Below are 18,771 nucleotides of genomic sequence, written 5' to 3' on the forward strand. Positions count from 1 at the left end.
TGCGGTGGGCTGGCACCCTGCCCAGGGTTTGTTTCCTGCTTTGCGCCCTGTGTTGGCTGGGATTGGCTCCAGCAGACCCCCGTGACCCTGTAGTTAGGATATAGAGGTTTGGATAATGGATGGATGGATGGATGAATGAATGGAGTTTTGTGATAAATCCCTTTGGTTGGTACCATAGCCATCCCTTCATGCATTTTCCATTTGTTGTGCACATGCCCAATATTTGCAAACATCTTGTTTCAGATGCATTTTCAGTTGTTTTAGTTTTGGTAGAGATACTTTCATAAACAATGTGAACATGCTACTGTGGACAGAGATCATTTAAAAACTCAAAGGAAAATGAAGTAGTGTAGATGTAGTCTAGAACCTTTTTAAGCCCTATGTGGTATACTTAGTAACTGTTAAGGAAAGCTTCCAGCAAGTCTGAGGTTAAAATCTGCTGTATGCTAGAGTCTTTCCAATGTGTTCAGTGGGCACCCCCTACAGGTCACATTATTTGTATAAAAACAAATTATGCCAACAGATCACAGCCACACAATTATTATATAATTACTAGAGGGGCTTTGAAACCATGAGACAGACACATGTAGTTGTGGAGGCAAAGTCAACAGGGAAACGATCAGTAGCAATTACTTTGAAAACAGAAAGCAGACCACACAGCAGTAAAGTGAATGTCAGAAATGAAAACACAGATAGTGCAAAAAAATCCTAAAAGGATGAGCAAAATATAAACGAAAAGTCATAAATATACAAAAAATGGAGACAAAAAAATAAATAAATAAAAGAAGGTCAATGAAAACAAACTCTAATGGACCGTCTTAAATATATCAGCCATTAGGGAACAACAGGTGGCAGCGGGGTAATTGCAGTTTTCAACCAGTGGCAAACTGGAAGACAATTTGGACCTTTACTGAGGTATACTGCTCTTGCAACTTTGATTTAAAATTATAATAATAATTATAATAATAATAACAATAATATCAAGAGAAATTGGATGCAATTGGAAACAAGCTAAATTTATTGGCGTTTTGGGTATAATTGCTTTTTATTTATACAAATAATTACTAACAAAACTATAATGTATTGCTCCAGCCTTGCACCCTATGCTTACCCAGATAGGCCACAGGCCCCCACAATCCTGCTCAGGATTATGTGGGTTTAGAAAATGTTATGGTATAATGCTACAAAGTGAGTAAAGCCCTACTGTAATAAAGTACAGTAGTTCTGAAGAGGCAAACAGGTAATGGAGGCGCCACGCCTTTTGATTCATTTCCTCTTAATAGAGCAACGAAAGCTGATAATGGAGGGTATGACTGTGTGTGTTCAGAATATCCACCATGAAACTCACTTGGCTGTCAAGAATCCATCACAGATGTAACTGGGAAGGGTGGGCAGTGTGGTCCACAGGTTTAGGAGTTTGACTGTCCTTCACAAAGCAGCTGTTACTCCTGACTGGTATTGCAATTAAACAGTCTGAACTCAAATGAAACAATATGTACATAGGATGATAATTATAAAATGTCTGAAAATGGCTGTCACAAGGTCAGTTCCATGGCTATGGGGTGGCTGGCGCATTCACATGCAGACACACACTGTCTGGTTGATTCCTTTGTTGGCACTCCGTGGCGCTTAATTAGGCACCTGTGCCCACCAGTATTTAAAAGGAGTGGCAGAGGTGCAAAACAAAAGAAGAAAAGAAAGACTGGTGGCGCAAGCAAGCGCAGACAATAAAGGGCAAAGTTGAGCCCCTGCGAGGGAGCGAAAGCAATGGTGCTCCGAGGGAACAGACCTCCCAAGATCCTGTGAGTGTGATACATTGTATGGGACGGTGGAAGGCTAGCTAGGTGTGATTCGGTAGACCCACTGGGGTGAAGATAGATAGATAGATAGATAGATAGATAGATAGATAGATAGATAGATAGATAGATAGATAGATAGATAGATAGATAGATAGATAGATAGATAGATAGATAGATAGATACTTTATTAATCCCAAGGGGAAATTCACATACTCCAGAAGTAGCATACTGATAAAAAGCAATATAAAATTGAAGAGTGATAAAAATGCAGGTAAAAACAGACAATAACTTTGAATAATGTTAACGTTTACCCCGCTGGGTGAAATTGAAGAGTTGCATAGTGTGGGGGAGGAACAATCTCCTCAGTCTGTCAGTGGAGCAGGACAGTAGACAGCAGTTTGTCGCTAAAGCTGCTCCTCTGTCTGGAGATGATACTGTTTAGTGGATGCAGTGGATTCTCCATGATTGACAGGAGCCTTCTCAGTGCCCATCGCTCTACCACAGATGTCAAGCTGTCCAGCTCCATGCCTACAATAGAGCCTGCCTTCCTCACCAGTTTGTCCAGGCATGAGGTGTCCCTTTTCTTTGTGCTGCCTCCCCAGCACAACACCGTGTAGAAGAGAGCGCTAGCCACAACTGTCTGATAGAACATCTACAGCAACTTATTGCAGATGTTGAAGGACGCCAGCCTTCTAAGGAAGTATAGTCGGCTCTATCCACTCTTGCACAGAGCATCAGTATTGGCAGTCCAGTCCAATTTATCATCCAGCTGCACTCCCAGGTATTTATAGGTTTGACCCTCTGCACACAGTCACCTCTGATGATCATGGTCCATGAGGGGCCTGGTAAAATCCACCACCAGCTCCTTGGTTTTGCTGGTTTTCAGTTGTAGGTGTTTTGAGTTGCACAATTTAACAAAGTCCTTGATTAGGTTCCTATACTCCTCCTCCTGCCCACTCCTGATGCAGCCCACGTGGCAGGACTCCGAGTTGTATTGGATGTCCGATGTATATAGGCTGAACAGGACCGGAGAAAGTACAGTCTCCTGCGGTGCTCCTTTGCTGCTGACCGCAATGTCAGACCTGCAGTTCCTGAGATGCACATACTGAGGTCTGTCTGTAAGACAGTCCACAATCCATGCCACCAGGTATGAATCTACTCCCATCTCTGTCAGCATGACCCTAAGGAGCAGAGATTGGATGGTGTTGAAGGCACTAGAGAAGTCCAGAAACATAATTCTTACAGCACCACTGCCTCTGTCCAAGTGAGAGAGGGATCAGTGTAGCATATAGATGACGGCATCCTCTGCTCCCACCTTCCCCTGGTATGTGAACTGCAGAGGGTCGAGGGTGTGGTGGACCTGTGGCCTCAGGTGGTGAAGCAGCAGCCGCTCCATGGTCTTCATCACATGTGACGTCAGAGCGACAGGCTGGAAGTCATTCAGCTCACTAGGACGTGATACCTTTGGGACTGGGGTGATGCAAGATGTTTTCCAAAGCCTCAAAACTCTCCCCTATTCCAGGCTCAGGTTGAAGATGCTCTGTAGAGGACTCCACAGCTCCAACGCACAGGCCTTCAGCAGTCGTGGCGATACTCCATCTGGACCCACTCACTTTGCTGGCACAAAGTGAGTTGGAGAGTTAGAGATAGATTGGAAGAGAAGGGCGCACTTATCTTGCCAAGGAGACCAACCTGACGCCTTGAAGCACTCCAAGGGATTTGAAAGTATCTATTGAGTGGTTTTAACCTGCACAATTGCACTGCCAATTCTTTATGACGTATTTAATGGCTTATTTCCTGCACTGAGCTTTATTTTGCTTTTGTTTTAATATATTTGCACGGTACACTTTGATCTTTCAAAACTGTTTGTCACTCACTACTGTTCCCATCCTAATTAAGAAATACTGGGGGTCATGTGGACAGTTTTATGATGGGTATGCAACTTGAACATTGCCCCTCTACCAATGGAATTTACTAAAAAAAGGTACTATTTAAACATAAAAGTGTCTTTACTTAGAAAGACAGTTGAATTCAACCTGGAAGTACACCAGCACTTTTTTTCAGAGTTAATCTTTATTGTCCTGTCTGCATGGATGCAGCTCTGTTAGAATATCTTTAGTTAAATTCGATGACCGGTTGATGAGCAAAACAGGCCATAATGTAATAAAGCTAATTAGATGAAGGCAGCATGATTGGTTATATGAGATTTCTAACCATTGGAAGTAGAAAGAGCTATAGCTGGGGCAAATGTTTAGGCTAAAAGAGCCAATTGAGCAAGTTCTGGCTTCGTTTTTATAGACCTTTTGCACTCCTAGCTTTAAAAACACTTTGTATACAGCTGTAAAAGAAGAAAACCATTGCATTTACTGAATAAGAGAGAGAGTTAATAAGACATTGTGGTCTATTGCATGTTGGTACAGATGATTTCATCTTCTTTGGATTATTAAAACATCACCACCGAGTACACCATCTACCAATTATGAGGCCATTACTAGAAGATGCCAAGTGATTAGTAGGCGTGCAGCTTGCTTGTAACTGGTGTCATGCACATTTGATCCCTAAAGGTTCCTCTGCTAGACTGTTTATTTTTAAGGGGTTTTAAGAAAGTACAGATGTCACCAGCTAATGGTGCTGTTTGTAGAACACAGTAATTCAGAATGGGTATGTTATTTAACATAACAGTCTTCTCAAACTAATTTAATCTAGAACAGTGGTCCTAAACCTGTGCAAGGCTGGATTAACCATTAAGCAAAATAAGCATGTTCTTAGGGCACTGAGGGGGCACCATAAAAATTTTCCATTACCAGATTTACCATGGACCATATGGTACAAACTGCAAATGGTGCAGCTGAACCAGGTTCCACAAAAAGGGGGGGGGCTCCCAATTGAATGAAAAAAATACATACATACATATTCACTAATAAATACATATTAATCCTTGGAATAGAGCGAAATTAGAATCGGGTATCTGCCACACAGTCCACCAAGGCTCACATGACTATTCTTATCTTGATAATATCTGCTGTCCCATTCAGTCGTCCAGTCATGCTGAACTTTGTAACATAACCAGTAACGGTGCACTGCACAATAACATGAAGTGAATACTCTTTTTCTGTATGTTTAGCATTCATTTGCTCAGAGGTTGTTGCACTTGCTGCTTCCTGAGCAGCTCTTCTTTTCTCCACCCTAGCAGCCCACTTCTTCTCTTCTTTCATCTGCATCTTTTTGCTTTAAAACTGATTAAGTCAGTGTTTGCTTTGCAATTACTAAGTAGGTTTTCCCTAATTTTTCACTTAAGCTGGCACTTAAGTCTTCAATCTGCCTCAAGAATGATTTAAGATATGAAGAGGTAGGGGAAGTGACGGCGAAGGTTGTAGGGATGAGAATGGCGCCCGTACTCATGTGCCACACATCTGCCCTGCTGGCTGCTGCCGAGAGTTGATTTTACTATAAAATAAAATAAAAATAAAAAGAGGAATAACCTGGGAGGTTAATCATCACCCCAAAAGTGGATAGTAGACTTTACTTAATATATGTTTACCAATTTTCAGGTGAATAGTTCAAATGGTTTGCGAGCTACAGGTGATTTAAAATCCTGGACAGCAATGATAGCATATTATAAAAGAAGATTGTGGAAAATAATATTGAGTGTGTGTTTCCAAAGGAAGACATTTGCATTTGTGGACTACCTGGGGCGCACCAGCCACCCCAACCCCGACACAGACAGACGTGGGACACAAACGCATTCCCCTGTTTCCCACGTGTACAGCTGGGTCACAAGCACAGTCCAAAACACACTTCTCTTCTTTCTCTCTTGGTCTTCTCCCACCCGACTCTGGCTCCTGGAGTCGTGGCTGCTGGCTCCTTTTATAAGGCACCCAGAGGTGCTTATTGACCTACTTCACGCATCACTACCGGATGTGGTAGAAGTGCTCCATACTAGGGCTCAGCAGTTCTCCAGGCACCCGCTGGCGGTGGCCAAGGGCTCCAACAGGGTTGAGCTTCCATGCTCCAAACCCGTGGCACTGCTGCACGTCAAGGAGGGCTGTCCTTTAGGGGAGGTAATGCACTGGAAAGGCTCTCTCACCCAGACCTTTCATTATAGGGGAGTCCCAGTCGGGGACCTCTGCCACATTTTCATATATTTTTCATATTAATGGTCACAAATTGTTCAGCTGAGCATTCATTTTCTCAGATGAAGTATATTAAAAATCCCAGCAGAACAACAATACAACAAGGCAGGCTGGATGCCTTACCTCTACTACGTATAGAAGCGGATGTGGTATTTAAGATCAGTGTTGAAGATCTGATCAAAGACATTGCAATCACAAAAAGTAAGAGAAAACTTTTCAACAGTGGAAGTGTACAAAAATAATCATTTTCTATTTTACTGTAAGCTTTGTTTCATTTCAAAAAACAAAATTTTATTTTATGGTTTATTATTGTTTATATTTTGAATTAGGTATATATTGGGCACCAAAATCTTTTAAGTGCTTAGGGCCTCTAGAAGTCTTTATCCGCCCCTGAACCTGCGGTAAATGAGGAAACAGCCAGTGAAGGCACAGAGAGTGAACCCCATAAGACAGAGAAACTGTTCTATTTCAAGTTACATCTCAAGAAGAGTAAATCAGGCAAGAGCACACAAACAATGGGTAATTCCAGTTCTTTGCCAGTTTTAACCATTGTGTTTTTTTGCCAGTTTCATGCCTTTAAGGCTAGAATCCTGGAGTTAGAAGACACTGTTATTTGGTGCGTATTCAAGGACCTATAAAGCATGCATTTCTCAAACTACAGCCTCTGATGTCCTTATCCACTTATGCAGTTGTGCATCTGGCCCTTCCCATTCTTTTCAGTCCTGATTAGATCCATTATCCCCTCTTCAGTAAATGACACCTTTGTGTGAAATCTTCAGCATCTTGATAATCTGCCACATGAAATAACCTTCATTTTGTAAAAAAAAAAAAAACAGACAAACAGTAGATTGACATGTTTCTTGTGAAAGCCAGTTCATTTATAACCCAGAATTGAACTTTTTAAATGCCAGTACCAACCACAAGCAAAGAAAATGTACATGCTTTATTAAACAGCAACATGTTTCAGTAGTACTAATGAAATTAATAAGTTTTCACTAATAAAAATCATGATTAATTAAGGATGAGCTAAGAGAGTTTAGAACAGTGGGGTCATGGCTGTGTAAATCAGTATAAATCAGTCGTTTCAAGCAGTAATAGCTGTGCAACATTAGTAATGTCTTGGCTATATTTTGAAATCAATTTAATGGCACCTTAATTAAAAAAGGTATGCATTTCTATCTAAAACATTACACTGTAATACCTTGTTAAAGTCTCCCCCTACAAATATGATATCTAAGAAGGGGGGGAAAAATATCACCCTTGATTTTACCTAATGGTGGCACGGTGGCACAGTGATAGTGCTTAATTAACCTGGGGTTAATTTCCCGGGTCCTTCCTGCATGGAGTTTGCATGTTCTCCCCGTGTCTGCGTGAGTTTCCTCCGGGTACTCCGGTTTCCTCCCACAGTCCAAAGACATGCAGATTTGGTGCATTGGTGTGTGTATGTGTGCGCCCTGCGGTGGGCTGGCACCCTGCCCAGGGTTTGTTTCCTGTCTTGTGCCCTGTGTTGGCTGAGATTGGCTCCAGCAGTCCCCCGTGACCCTGTAGTTAGAATATAGCGACTTGGATAATGGATGGATGGATTTTACCTAATACAAGTTTACTTAATACCTAATATGCTCTAGGAACCAAGCTACCCAAACTATTCTATAACATTTCAGTAATTATTTAATGCTGTGATGCTGATCTTTCTGACCATAAAATAAGTCATTATGAAAGCAATTGGCAAAAAGAATTCAAAATTAATTGCAGAATTACCGTATTTTGGGGTTTCTTTAGAGTGCCTCTTTCTCTTGCACGATTTGGTTCAAAAACTAATCAGCACATCATCATCTCAGCACAGGCTGAAGTTTCGTTCGAGTTTGGTATTTCTTCATTTAGCCATTTTAGCTCTAGACCATCTTCAAGAAACTGTGCCATACAGACACACACACGCACATAGACAGACACACACCCACCATTCGAGGTATCGATGATTTTGGTATCAGGGATCCTAAAGCGCAGAGGTTCAGTAAAAACCGGAGATCAAAATTTTTGATGAATCTAAGGCTTTCTCTCCTCCCTTATAGACAATAGGTTATGGTGGGTGATTGCGCAAAGCAAAAAAAAAAAATGTTGAGAACCCCAACCTGAACATATCCAGGAATTTACCCTGGATTGGACTTAAGTTTATTGCACAATGCACACACTCACAGGCACTATGGAGTACACGATCCACTGAATTTTCACATCTTTGAAGTCAAACCCAAGCAGACATGGAGATAACTAGGCGCCGGACTCAAAACTGAGATGTAAGTTGCTCACACCAACCACTGCACCACCATTCCAACCTGACATGTTTTTTCTCATTCTTAAAGTACTGCAGGTAAAGTGTCAGACTGCATTGTATCATCATGTGAAATTTTTATACTGAAAGTGCTAGAAATTTAAATTCATTTGCAGCTAAAGTTATAACAAAACCCAAACTTTATATTGCACACCTCTGGAGTAAGCACCATCGCAAAACTGTTCCCAAGTGTTGACCTACACTATGTATATACTTTATATGTTTCATTATTATCAGAAACATAACATACATGTCTAAGGAGTCCTTCATGTGTTCATGCTGTTTCATAGTGATGCCTTTGCAAATGTGAATATGCGAGCAAATCTGAAAATAAGAAACAAGATGTGTCACTAAACAAGTTTAATAAGAAACTAAATGCAAAAAAGGCCTGCACCAACCAAGACCACCCATAGGTCAGGTTGAGAAGCCAGGTCTCAAGAGCATCAAACAAGCAATGTCATTCCAACTGTCATCTATTGCTCACATTCTCCATATAATGTGCTCACCATCAGTTGAAATGGGAGTCAGAGGCAGAGTTTGAACAAACACTTGTTTGGTTTGCGGTTCATAATGCCTGTCTGTCAAGGCAAAGAGAATGTGAAGAGGAGGCAAGTTGCATTTCAATCTGTCAATCCAGCAGCAGTTAAACAGTGGCAAGGCATGGTGTTAGCCCATTGGCCCCTGGCTCATAAGGAGAGGTGCAGGTTACCTTGATTTGGGTCTGTAAAGAGTGAACAGGTTTTCTTGACTTTGTGGTGGCCCCTCACCAACACTGAACAACTTCTTTAATTAGGCAATAAAATTATCATTAATGTACAATCAGCAGAAGAGTATACAAAGTGGATTATTTGGGCACATGGATCTGTTATCTTCTTTCTCCATATGTCTAACCAGAGACTGCAAATAAAGGCGAGGTAACTCCATGCAAGGAAGCTGGTGCATTACGCCATCTTGCCAAGGGGAGCAGATTGACAAACACGATCATCCACGACTTTCAGGGTCCCTGTGCTCTTCACATTTTCTGAAGGAGGCTTCCACTTGGCACCTTTTAACTGGTGCTTCAGATGCATGTGAAGTTACATGCCCATGAAACAAACAGTAGACAATGCTGGAAGTGAATCTCTCAGCCAGGCTGAAGGTCAGCATGTGGCCGCAGACAAAGATAAATATTATATTAGTGAACACCACCAACGGGTTTAATTAATTTTCCATGCTCGCATGTTTGCACAGGCAGATAAGTCGTTTGAGTGTTTGTGCGGTGGGTTTTATCTCAATTCGACACTCAGTACAGCTGCAGAACACAGCAAGTGCCACCTTAAAAGTCCTGTTCTTTTAGAGCAGAAGCCAAAAAATAAGAAATCATTTTGAATTCAAATATGGCTCTGGACATATTCCACTCATAAAGGTAGATTTATCAATTTAGCGGATTCCTTCCAGAGCTTTTTACAGTTTAGTGGATAGAATTTTCAGCATTTGGTCAACACAGCAGTGTGTCAACAGGGAACTTGCTCCATACAAACCTGATTTCCTTTGTTCTTCTGAAATAATTGAAAGATCCAAAGGTGGTTGGGTTCAGAGGAACATGAAGGTTTTGCCTCAAGTATGAGGTCACTTTGAAGTGAAGGTGTGCCCTAGAAATGATTAACATGAAGGTCACTGTTATCATTTTGTAGTTGATCTCAATTAGCTCCCCCAACCATGGTTCTTAAGCAGTAGATGTACTGGGATTGCCACATTCTGACATGAAGGCAGTAGCTTTAATGCTAGAGCGAAACACTGAGGTAGTATGGTGGCACTATTTGTATGAAGTCTTGCACATGAGGAGATTTCACCCAAATCCCAATTTGGGTTAACTAGCAGCTCTTAATTGTGCCAATATGAGTAAGTGTGCCCTTTGAATAATGGCATCCCCTCTAAGGTCAGTTTACTCTGTGAACTCCATATGACATTAAACTGGATAAGCATCTTCAGAAAATTGATTGATGAACATGAAAAAATGGAATTTGTTGTCATCTGTGTATTGATGTGGCCAGTTTGTTTTGCAAAAATGACCATTGATTAGCCCAAAAATGGTAACCTACATGATATAACAAGGATGCTTGGACAGGCCTGTAATCAGAAAATAAGTTTAATATGTCACTGTGCTCTGTGCAAATATTTTAAATCTGTTTTTATTTTCTTGTCACATATACAGCTAACACGAAGCCAGATTTAGTACAGGGGCCCAGCATTTAGAACTGCTAGGCAAAGCATTTTAAAACAAGACAAGTTAAGGACAGCTGCGAAATGAACAATATGCACTATTTCTGTGTGTCAGACTCAGCATGAAATTGTATTCTCTCTTTGCCTTGTTTGGAATTGTATTATTCACCTAAGTGGGGGTCTGCACATGGAGAAAGAGTATAAAGCCTTGGAACATTACCCGGCACACCTTTGAAGCCGACAGACGGATGGGAGACACCGTCATCCGATCTGGAAAATCCTTCCAACACAGCGACGAAATGGGCAAACAGTATACATCGGGTCCTCACTACACAAAAGTCTTGTCATGGATTCCACGTCTGTTATGCTGCGTAAACCACCATTAAAGAAAGCTACGTTATTTCTCCTATGTGATTTCTTACCACCGTATCACTAAGGGAGGGGTATCACCTTTTTATATTATATCTATATAGTTTCAGGTTATGTAACAGCCTGTAATTACAAAATAACTTATTCCAACAAGGGAGCTAGAGCCCCCTGCTGGATACAAGGCCAGAGTCAAAGGCACAAGGGCTCGAGTCACTCTCCTCATCTTCTGTCCACTTGTCCATGTGAAGGCTGCAGGGTACAGTAATAGGTGGAGATATGCTCAACAGATTACCCTTTCTTATTAGCAGCCGTTAAAACATCTCAAAAATTCCCAAGTACCATTTGACAGAAACAATTCTGCCAGCATGTTCTGGGGTGTTCTCAATGCAGGCAGTGCTCAGGACAAATTCAACACATTCTTGATGTGGAGTAGCAGCAAGTCATCCTATCAGAGAGTGAGCCCAGCAGAAGGACCAAGAAACTTTGGCTGCTTGTCCCTCCTTCTGTCAGTCAGTGTCTAAAGTGTATCAGCAAAACTGAGGACAGAGATGTTCATGGGGATTTAGTGGTCATTTGACCTTCACCATCCTACCACTACTCCACCAATCCACTGGTCAATCTCGAATTGTTCTAAGTCTCTCCACCCTACCTTAAAAGTGCCTTTGGCTTGGTAGCCCTAAGGTTATCTGAAAACAAATGTAGTTTTAACATTTTAGTTTTAGGGTTAGTGAAAATTCAGAGCAATCACAGTTTGTAATAAAACCCAAGATGGCTGTAGTCCCATACCCTCCCAAAGGTGACACAAAGGAAGAAGGAAATATGAAGAGTAATAAGTCCTAAAAAAACAGGCTTAAAACATTATAAATGAAAAATATAATTAATGATCAATTCTGAAGGGCAGCACACTGGTTAGAGATGGATCTGAAGCCCTCCCTGGTTGCTGTCTGTGTGAAGTTTGCATGTTCACCCTTTGCCTACATGGATTGCACTCCCTCATCTTGAAGATGTGAACAATAATGTACTGATTACAAACCACCTTTAATTGGCCTGGTGGAATATGCTCTGGTCACAATGACCTTGAACTGGATTAATTGGATTCACGGACAGACAGATGAACGGCGTTACTACTAAAGGAAACCAGCCACACCTTTGGATATGGAAGGCTGGCTAAAGACTTAAAGACAGCTTCCTAAAAAGCAATAGAACTGAATGATACAGCACCTGACATTTACATCCCAATATGTTATATATTAAGGTGTGTAATGAAGTTTAAGGCAACTAACAGTGAAAAGTGAGGAATGATGAAAATATCCCCAGCATCAGCAACTACTGACAGACCGAATTAAGGATCCCAGGGAGCTGGAGCCTGTGCCATTACTAACAGACACAATGCGGGATGACACTGCCACACACTCATATAGGCACAATGTGAAGTCATTAGGTCACCTAAAATGCTGTGAGTAGAAAGTAGAGTTAGGCACATGGACATGAAGAGAACATGTGATTTGAGCCACATAAAGTGAGGTGTGAGGTAACCCCACTAAGTAATGAGCCACCCTGGTAGCTCCCAGTTTCTGCAGTTTCTGTCTCTGATGAGTTCTCTTAATGTCTGCATGTGATTCATCAACCTCAAAAAAGAAATTTGGCACAGGCTGGTAAATTAAACTCAGAGAAGCAAAAAATAAATTTTCACTTAGTCTTTGGGAATTTAACAACATTTTGAGAGTGTATTTATAATTATTCCTACTAAATGGAGCCAATTAGGCAGTTGTTTCTCTGCCATGAACACAAGCTGTGACTCTTTGGCAAGTATTCTCTGACGTCCTTCACAAAGTGTGAATTCTACTGCTAAATATAACTAAGCTCCAGATTATTCATGGGATTCTGTTTACAAATTTCTGAATCTGTACCCAATCTCCACAGGCAGCTTTGATGTGAAGGCATAGAAAAGTGACTGTAAGCAAGTGTTTGGCACTGCCATTTCTCTATACAATGAAAGCCTAACCAGTTTTTATAACTTGTTGGAGACCCATTCTGAACCAGCTCAGTCCATTACAGGGTTCTCGATAGCCTGGGACCATCATGGAAACAATAGGTACATGGTAAGAACTAAACTTGAATGGAACACCAGTTCACCACAGAACAACCACAGCAGGCCAGTTCAGAGTCATCAGTCGACATCAAACCCATGTTTGTGGGATATGGAAGGAAACCAAACTGCTCAGAAAAAAACCCATGTAAACATGATGGACCAAGCATAGGGCTCAAGTCCTAAGAGCAGTGAGGGAACACTGTCTAGCATCAACACTTACTTGTTGAAAATCTAACTACTGAAATTATCACTCATAACTTCTGACCAGCAGGATGCATGCCTGATTTCAGAAACAATAGTCCACTGTCTTCTGTTCAAATCAGTCAATCATTGTTAATATTTGAAAATCCACCTCATGAGGCAATTGAGCTTATGAGATGCTGCATGTGATGAATGACTGAAGCAGTGTGATATTAAATTTCATAGCATCCTTCCAAATTTAGTAAAATAACAGCTGGACAGCTCCTGCTGGAAGTCATGGGCACTGAAGCACATCACTACATCAATAGAAACAGCACAACAGGACAAAAGAGCAAAAGGGTGTCTGTAGGAAAGCAAGCAAAGAAAAGCACATCATTCATGTTTATTGGTGTTTTATAAGTATTATTTTGGACTTGGCAGATGCCATCATCAAAGGCAACATGTTAGACTAGGATGCATTGCCTCCATATGCTGTACATATTTTATAATTGGAGCACAGTCAGTCTGAGTGCTTTGCTTCTATTTAGCACCATTGGTGTGGGAAAGGGTGTTCTGCAGTGCTCCCTATTAGTGGCCTCTGCACCTACACGTGTGATCAATAAAGTTCAAAAGATGATTAAAATTATTAAAATGTGTATAAAACTAATGCTAGACGGAATATTTAAGAGATGCAGAAAGAATGTATATACCGTATGGGACTAACAGCCAACCTCTGTTGAGAAAGCAGAGTAGCCTTGTCACATACTAGACATGCAAAAATAACTACTGGCCTGAAAAGTATTATGGAAAGTTTCAGAAACTATTGTATCCATTCATGTATCCACTATTGAACCTGCTTGATCCATAGGGGTCAAAGCCTGCTCTGCAAAAATTGAGAAGATACCCTGGACACAAATAAATAGCAAACATCAGAACCAGCAGTCTTCAGGCACATTCCTGTGAAGCCAACAACAGCAAGGGAACCAATCATCTGCTGTTATTTCAAGACAGACACAAGATTAATTTTTTTTTATTTGACTTGCAAAATACTTTTGAATATTAATGCATAATGCAGCAGTGTTTCAACTCTTGTAATTCTGAGATTCTGCTTCCTAATCAGGAACCATCCACCTTTGTCAGGAAGCCACTCCATCCCCTTCCTTAAGAGCACATGCAAGTATGTCACTGTTCTCTTTATACATCCATCACAGAAATCTAGAAAGGCTAGGTTTCGAGGTAAGGTAGTTCCGCTCTACACAAATACACACTCTCACACACACCAAGCTCCAATCTTTTCCTTCTCTTTTATTCCTTCAGACTTCCCCAGGTGAACTTCATCCTCCTCCTCTCCTGACTCCAACTCACTCAAATAAGATGAGGCATCTCATTTTATGTCAGACTTGGGAGCACTTCTGGTGTCACAATATTACACCAAGAAATTACTTCTGGTGTCATGATATAACACCAATGAAGCATTTCCAGATCAGAATGAACCTCCTTGGAATAGAGAAACAAATTCTCAATAGCTCCTCCTGATAGCACCCATGGGACCAGCAGGGTTGTCTAATGGTTTAACAATTCCCAGGTTACCCTGCAGATGTGTACATTGATAATCTGGCCAAGGGGTGCTGACACCTAGCATGTGGGGGAGTATACAGTCTGGATGTTCAGTCTCACCTATCCTTTCATTTCATGTTCATAGCTTCACAAGATCAATTCATTGGCAACCCTTCATCTACTACATGAGTCCTTCAGCCAGGCAAGAAACCATTAATTCTGGTCGGGTACTCAGTCCATCCCTGCCTTCCTTTACAGTACAAGCAAGTAAGAATTTCCCTGTACTCTGTACACATGATGTACTGTACCTAAAATTGTGACTTTCTTATGTCATGTTTGTCTTTTTTTTTATTTTTTTTTTATTTATGTAATTTTCCCCAATTCGCCTTTTGTTCTCTGTCTACATGTTTTGAATTGTCTGTAATTTTGCCCTGGCCCTTTCCACTCCATCTTTTAGTGAAATCCTTTGAATGTATGATAAATAGAATAGAGACTATTACATTATTATTATTATTATTATTGTTGTTGTTGTTGTTGTTGTTGTTGTTGTTGTTGTTGTTGTTGTTGTTGTTGCTGCTGCTGCTTGTTGTTGGATCAGCACTGAAACTGTGTTATAATGGACTGTTTTTCTGGCCTGATTTTATCTCTGGCTTGCATACGATACTCCAGGGTACTCTTTTGCACCCCAAAATGGAGTGAATTTAATTAGAGAAATAATATATGAATGAATGAATAATCAGGACTATCTTGTTTAAATTTCTTGGAAGTTAATCATCTAATCCTGTAACCAAAATAATTCCAACCTTTTAAATATAGACTATCTCACTCTTTCTAAAAATATCAGACATTCCTATAAAACCGCAATAAATAAAGCAACAGTTAAATGCGTCAAAAATGCACTGAATAAATTATTAACGAAGAACTTCTCAATTACTTCTGAAAGCACAAGTGTATGCCCTCTTTTACTTGAGAAACAGAATAACACACCTGAGTTTTTTGATTTAATGCTGTGATTTTTTATTTTCAGGCTCACACATACAGCTGGATATCTAAACATGTCCAAAGATCTGCTTTGTAGAATGGTTCAGTGTTGATTTTCCTGTACAAGACTTTCCAGTCTGTTTGGATTTCAGTTTTTTAAAGGACCACAACTAACTGATACTAGTTTTGTCCCTTTTCATGTTTGATTTTTTAAACATAATCCATCATAAGGAAACATCTACACTTTGTGTTGTCATTATTTTGTAATAATAATAATAATAATAATAATAATTAATACTTCCTTACATTTATAAAGCACTTTTCTTACTACTCAAACCACTTTACATAGTGAATGGGGAGACACTTCAACTTCCACTAATATGCATTATCCACCTAGATGATGTAACAGTAGAAATGTTTCACCAGTCCACTCACCACACACTTGCTGTTAGGCGGTGAAGCAATTAGAGAGATGGTTAGCTAGTAAGGAACAAGGCTTGGTTAAGAGACCAGAATGACCAGGCCATGGTGAACAATGCAGCCTATACATTGGAAAACACCCTACTCGGTGGCCAGGGATTTATTAACCACAGAGAGTCAGGACGTCAATTTGTCATTTATGCTGAAGGACAGTGCCACTTTTACAGCACAGTGTCAACATCACTGCACTGGGGCATTGAGATTTGCACACAGACCACAGAGTAAGCACCCCTTCAGCAGTAACATGAGCTTTTCCTAGATGGTCTTCCATCCAACTACTGGCCGGACCCGAACATGCTTAGCTTCATGTGAATTACCAGTTCTGAAGTGCTGGTGGTATGGTTAGCAAAGTAACCTGTCTGGGTGGGGATTAATAAAGGGATGGAGTTGGAGTGAGGAAGAGCCAGAAAGAAGAAATTCTTCACTTCATCTGATGTCCACTCTATAGGGAATGGTAGCTAAAGGGGTGATTACTTCATGGAGTGTAAAAGAAGACCTTAAACACATTTTACATCCAGGACGAAGAGCTGTTATTGTCTTTATGGGCATTTAACATTTTCAGTTATTTAGTCTTAAACAGGATGCTCTCCAAGGGTCCTAAAACACCTTGTCCTCTGTATCACCATCTATACAGTTGTATTTCAGTTTATCATTCTATGCAATGCAGTCCTCAATGCATTAAAGCAAAGTTGTTTAAGTTTTATAGTACTATCATTATTCTCATAATAAAAACTGTTTTTTGCTTTTTTATTTTTGACAACCTAAACCTTACCTTAGATATTAGTTTGGCAATTACATATTCACAAATAATGAACAATAATCTCAGGTTTCAACACCTTTTAGGAGTCTTTTATGATTTCTCTATCCCCGCAAAAATATTATAGATAGATAGATAGATAGATAGATAGATAGATAGATAGATAGATAGATAGATAGATAGATAGATAGATAGATAGATAGATAGATAGATAATTGGAAAAGAACATCAAGTATACAAAGTAAAAGTACTTTTCCACCATACCAATTCTGCAAATTCTAAACCACTGTTTATCTGTTAACGGTAGGAACTTCACATGCAGAGCCGGATCCAACCCAGGCAGCATCATTCACAAAGAAAGATTCATTCATAGATGAAAAGCTAGTTCATTAAGAAATTAATTGACACAGTAAGTCTTATTCATGACGGGCCAGTACTCTACTAAAATAAGCTTCCTGAAATCGATACAACCCACACGGTCAGTAAATCGGCTAAAAACCGAGCTGCAGTGTAGAAATCCTGACCTCGGCACCATAGCCCTGATCATTGCAGCCCGCGGTAACCATACAGTGCAGCCCTCACTCACGCACACACCTCCTACCCTCACCGGAGCATTTTTAGACTTTGTAATTAATAGAACCTTCATCTCTTTGTCTGACATCACATTTAAAATGAAAATAGAATGAGAATGAAAAATGTAACAAATGCCCCCTTGCCTACATGAATAAACGTGCCCTTACAGATTCTCCTGTCGCTTGCATTATCTGCTAAATCGTTAATAAAACCGATCAGAACGAAACAAAAAAAAACGTGGAATTCTCCACAATGACTAACCACTACGTAGAAAAAGATGATGAAGTTCTTAATTTCCCATGAGATTATTCCAGTTACTTTCACAAACAATCTAATTAGGGGTAAAAACGGCAAAGTATTCTGAAACATTTCAGCACCATATATTTGCGGACAGCACCGACAGCACAAGCTGTGCCAGATGCCAAGTTATTGGTGGGATTCTACTTCTAATAGGTTGTAAGAAAGTTAAAAGTTTTGCAAACCAATGCGACGAACTTGGTGGTACTTACATGACGCTGTTCGGCGAGACGACAAAAACTTCTCACTACTTCAAAACCGCCGACTATCAATCCAGTAACAAAGATGGCTTTGAATTTGAGTAACGACGGCGGTGCTATCCGAGTTCTTGCCTTTAGGTGTCACCCTGCACTTCTCTCTGCCTGGCACTACAGACACCACAAAACGTTTCGTACGTCTTCCGATACCATGATACCATGAGGACGGTGTGCAGTCCTCAGAAATTTAATAAATAACGTGCTCAGTGGAAGCAGATTTAGCCTTCAAAATCGTCTGTTTTGGATTCAAATAGTTAAAAGTATTCTATGTAATCAGTTTAGTAGTAATATTGTCATGTGCACATAGTACAGTAAAAATGTTAACTTCCTCCTCCGACTAACTTGCAACACGTCGCCACTCTCGGGACTACGATGTATAGCTGACTACTGTATACTGATTTGGAGCATAAATGAATGATACAGTAAAAGGGTAAGAAAACCCTTGTGATATGCGATAGTGATATGCGTCATCATTCAGCTTATTTAGTCTATAGCCTGACTTCTTCAGGTTTGAAGGCATACATGCACGAATTGCCCTAAAAAAAGAAAAGAATAACTGATAAGCTTCCTCGCCGCTACAGAGTCAAGAACTCGAGCACGGCGCCCGATCTCTTTCTTACCCTGCCTGCGTTTCATTTTCACCTCAAACAACTGCGTTAGGGGAATCTGTCCATCTGCTTTACGATGAGGGGCGGTTTCAGATCAATGCCCCTACTGTAGACCCATAATGCCATCTCAGAGAGCTCCGTTGAACACTTTTTTCCCACT

The 18,771-nt window shown here is 40.5% G+C and overlaps 1 protein-coding gene across 2 annotated transcripts in view; it reads right to left on the bottom strand.

Moving 5' to 3' along the window:
- Window positions 1-18,028, bottom strand: part of LOC120530881 (vesicle-associated membrane protein 2-like) — a 58,476-nt gene extending 40,448 nt beyond the window's left edge. For both annotated transcript variants that reach the window (XM_039755623.1, XM_039755614.1), the window contains exon 1: window positions 17,959-18,028. In XM_039755623.1, coding sequence (XP_039611557.1) covers window positions 17,959-17,960 — 2 coding nt within the window. In that variant the 5' untranslated portion in view covers window positions 17,961-18,028. The remainder of the gene's footprint in view (window positions 1-17,958) is intronic.
- Between the last annotated feature and the right edge of the window lie 743 nt (window positions 18,029-18,771).

Source organism: Polypterus senegalus, chromosome 1, assembly GCF_016835505.1.
Source record: "Polypterus senegalus isolate Bchr_013 chromosome 1, ASM1683550v1, whole genome shotgun sequence".
Classification (NCBI taxonomy): domain Eukaryota; kingdom Metazoa; phylum Chordata; class Cladistia; order Polypteriformes; family Polypteridae; genus Polypterus; species Polypterus senegalus.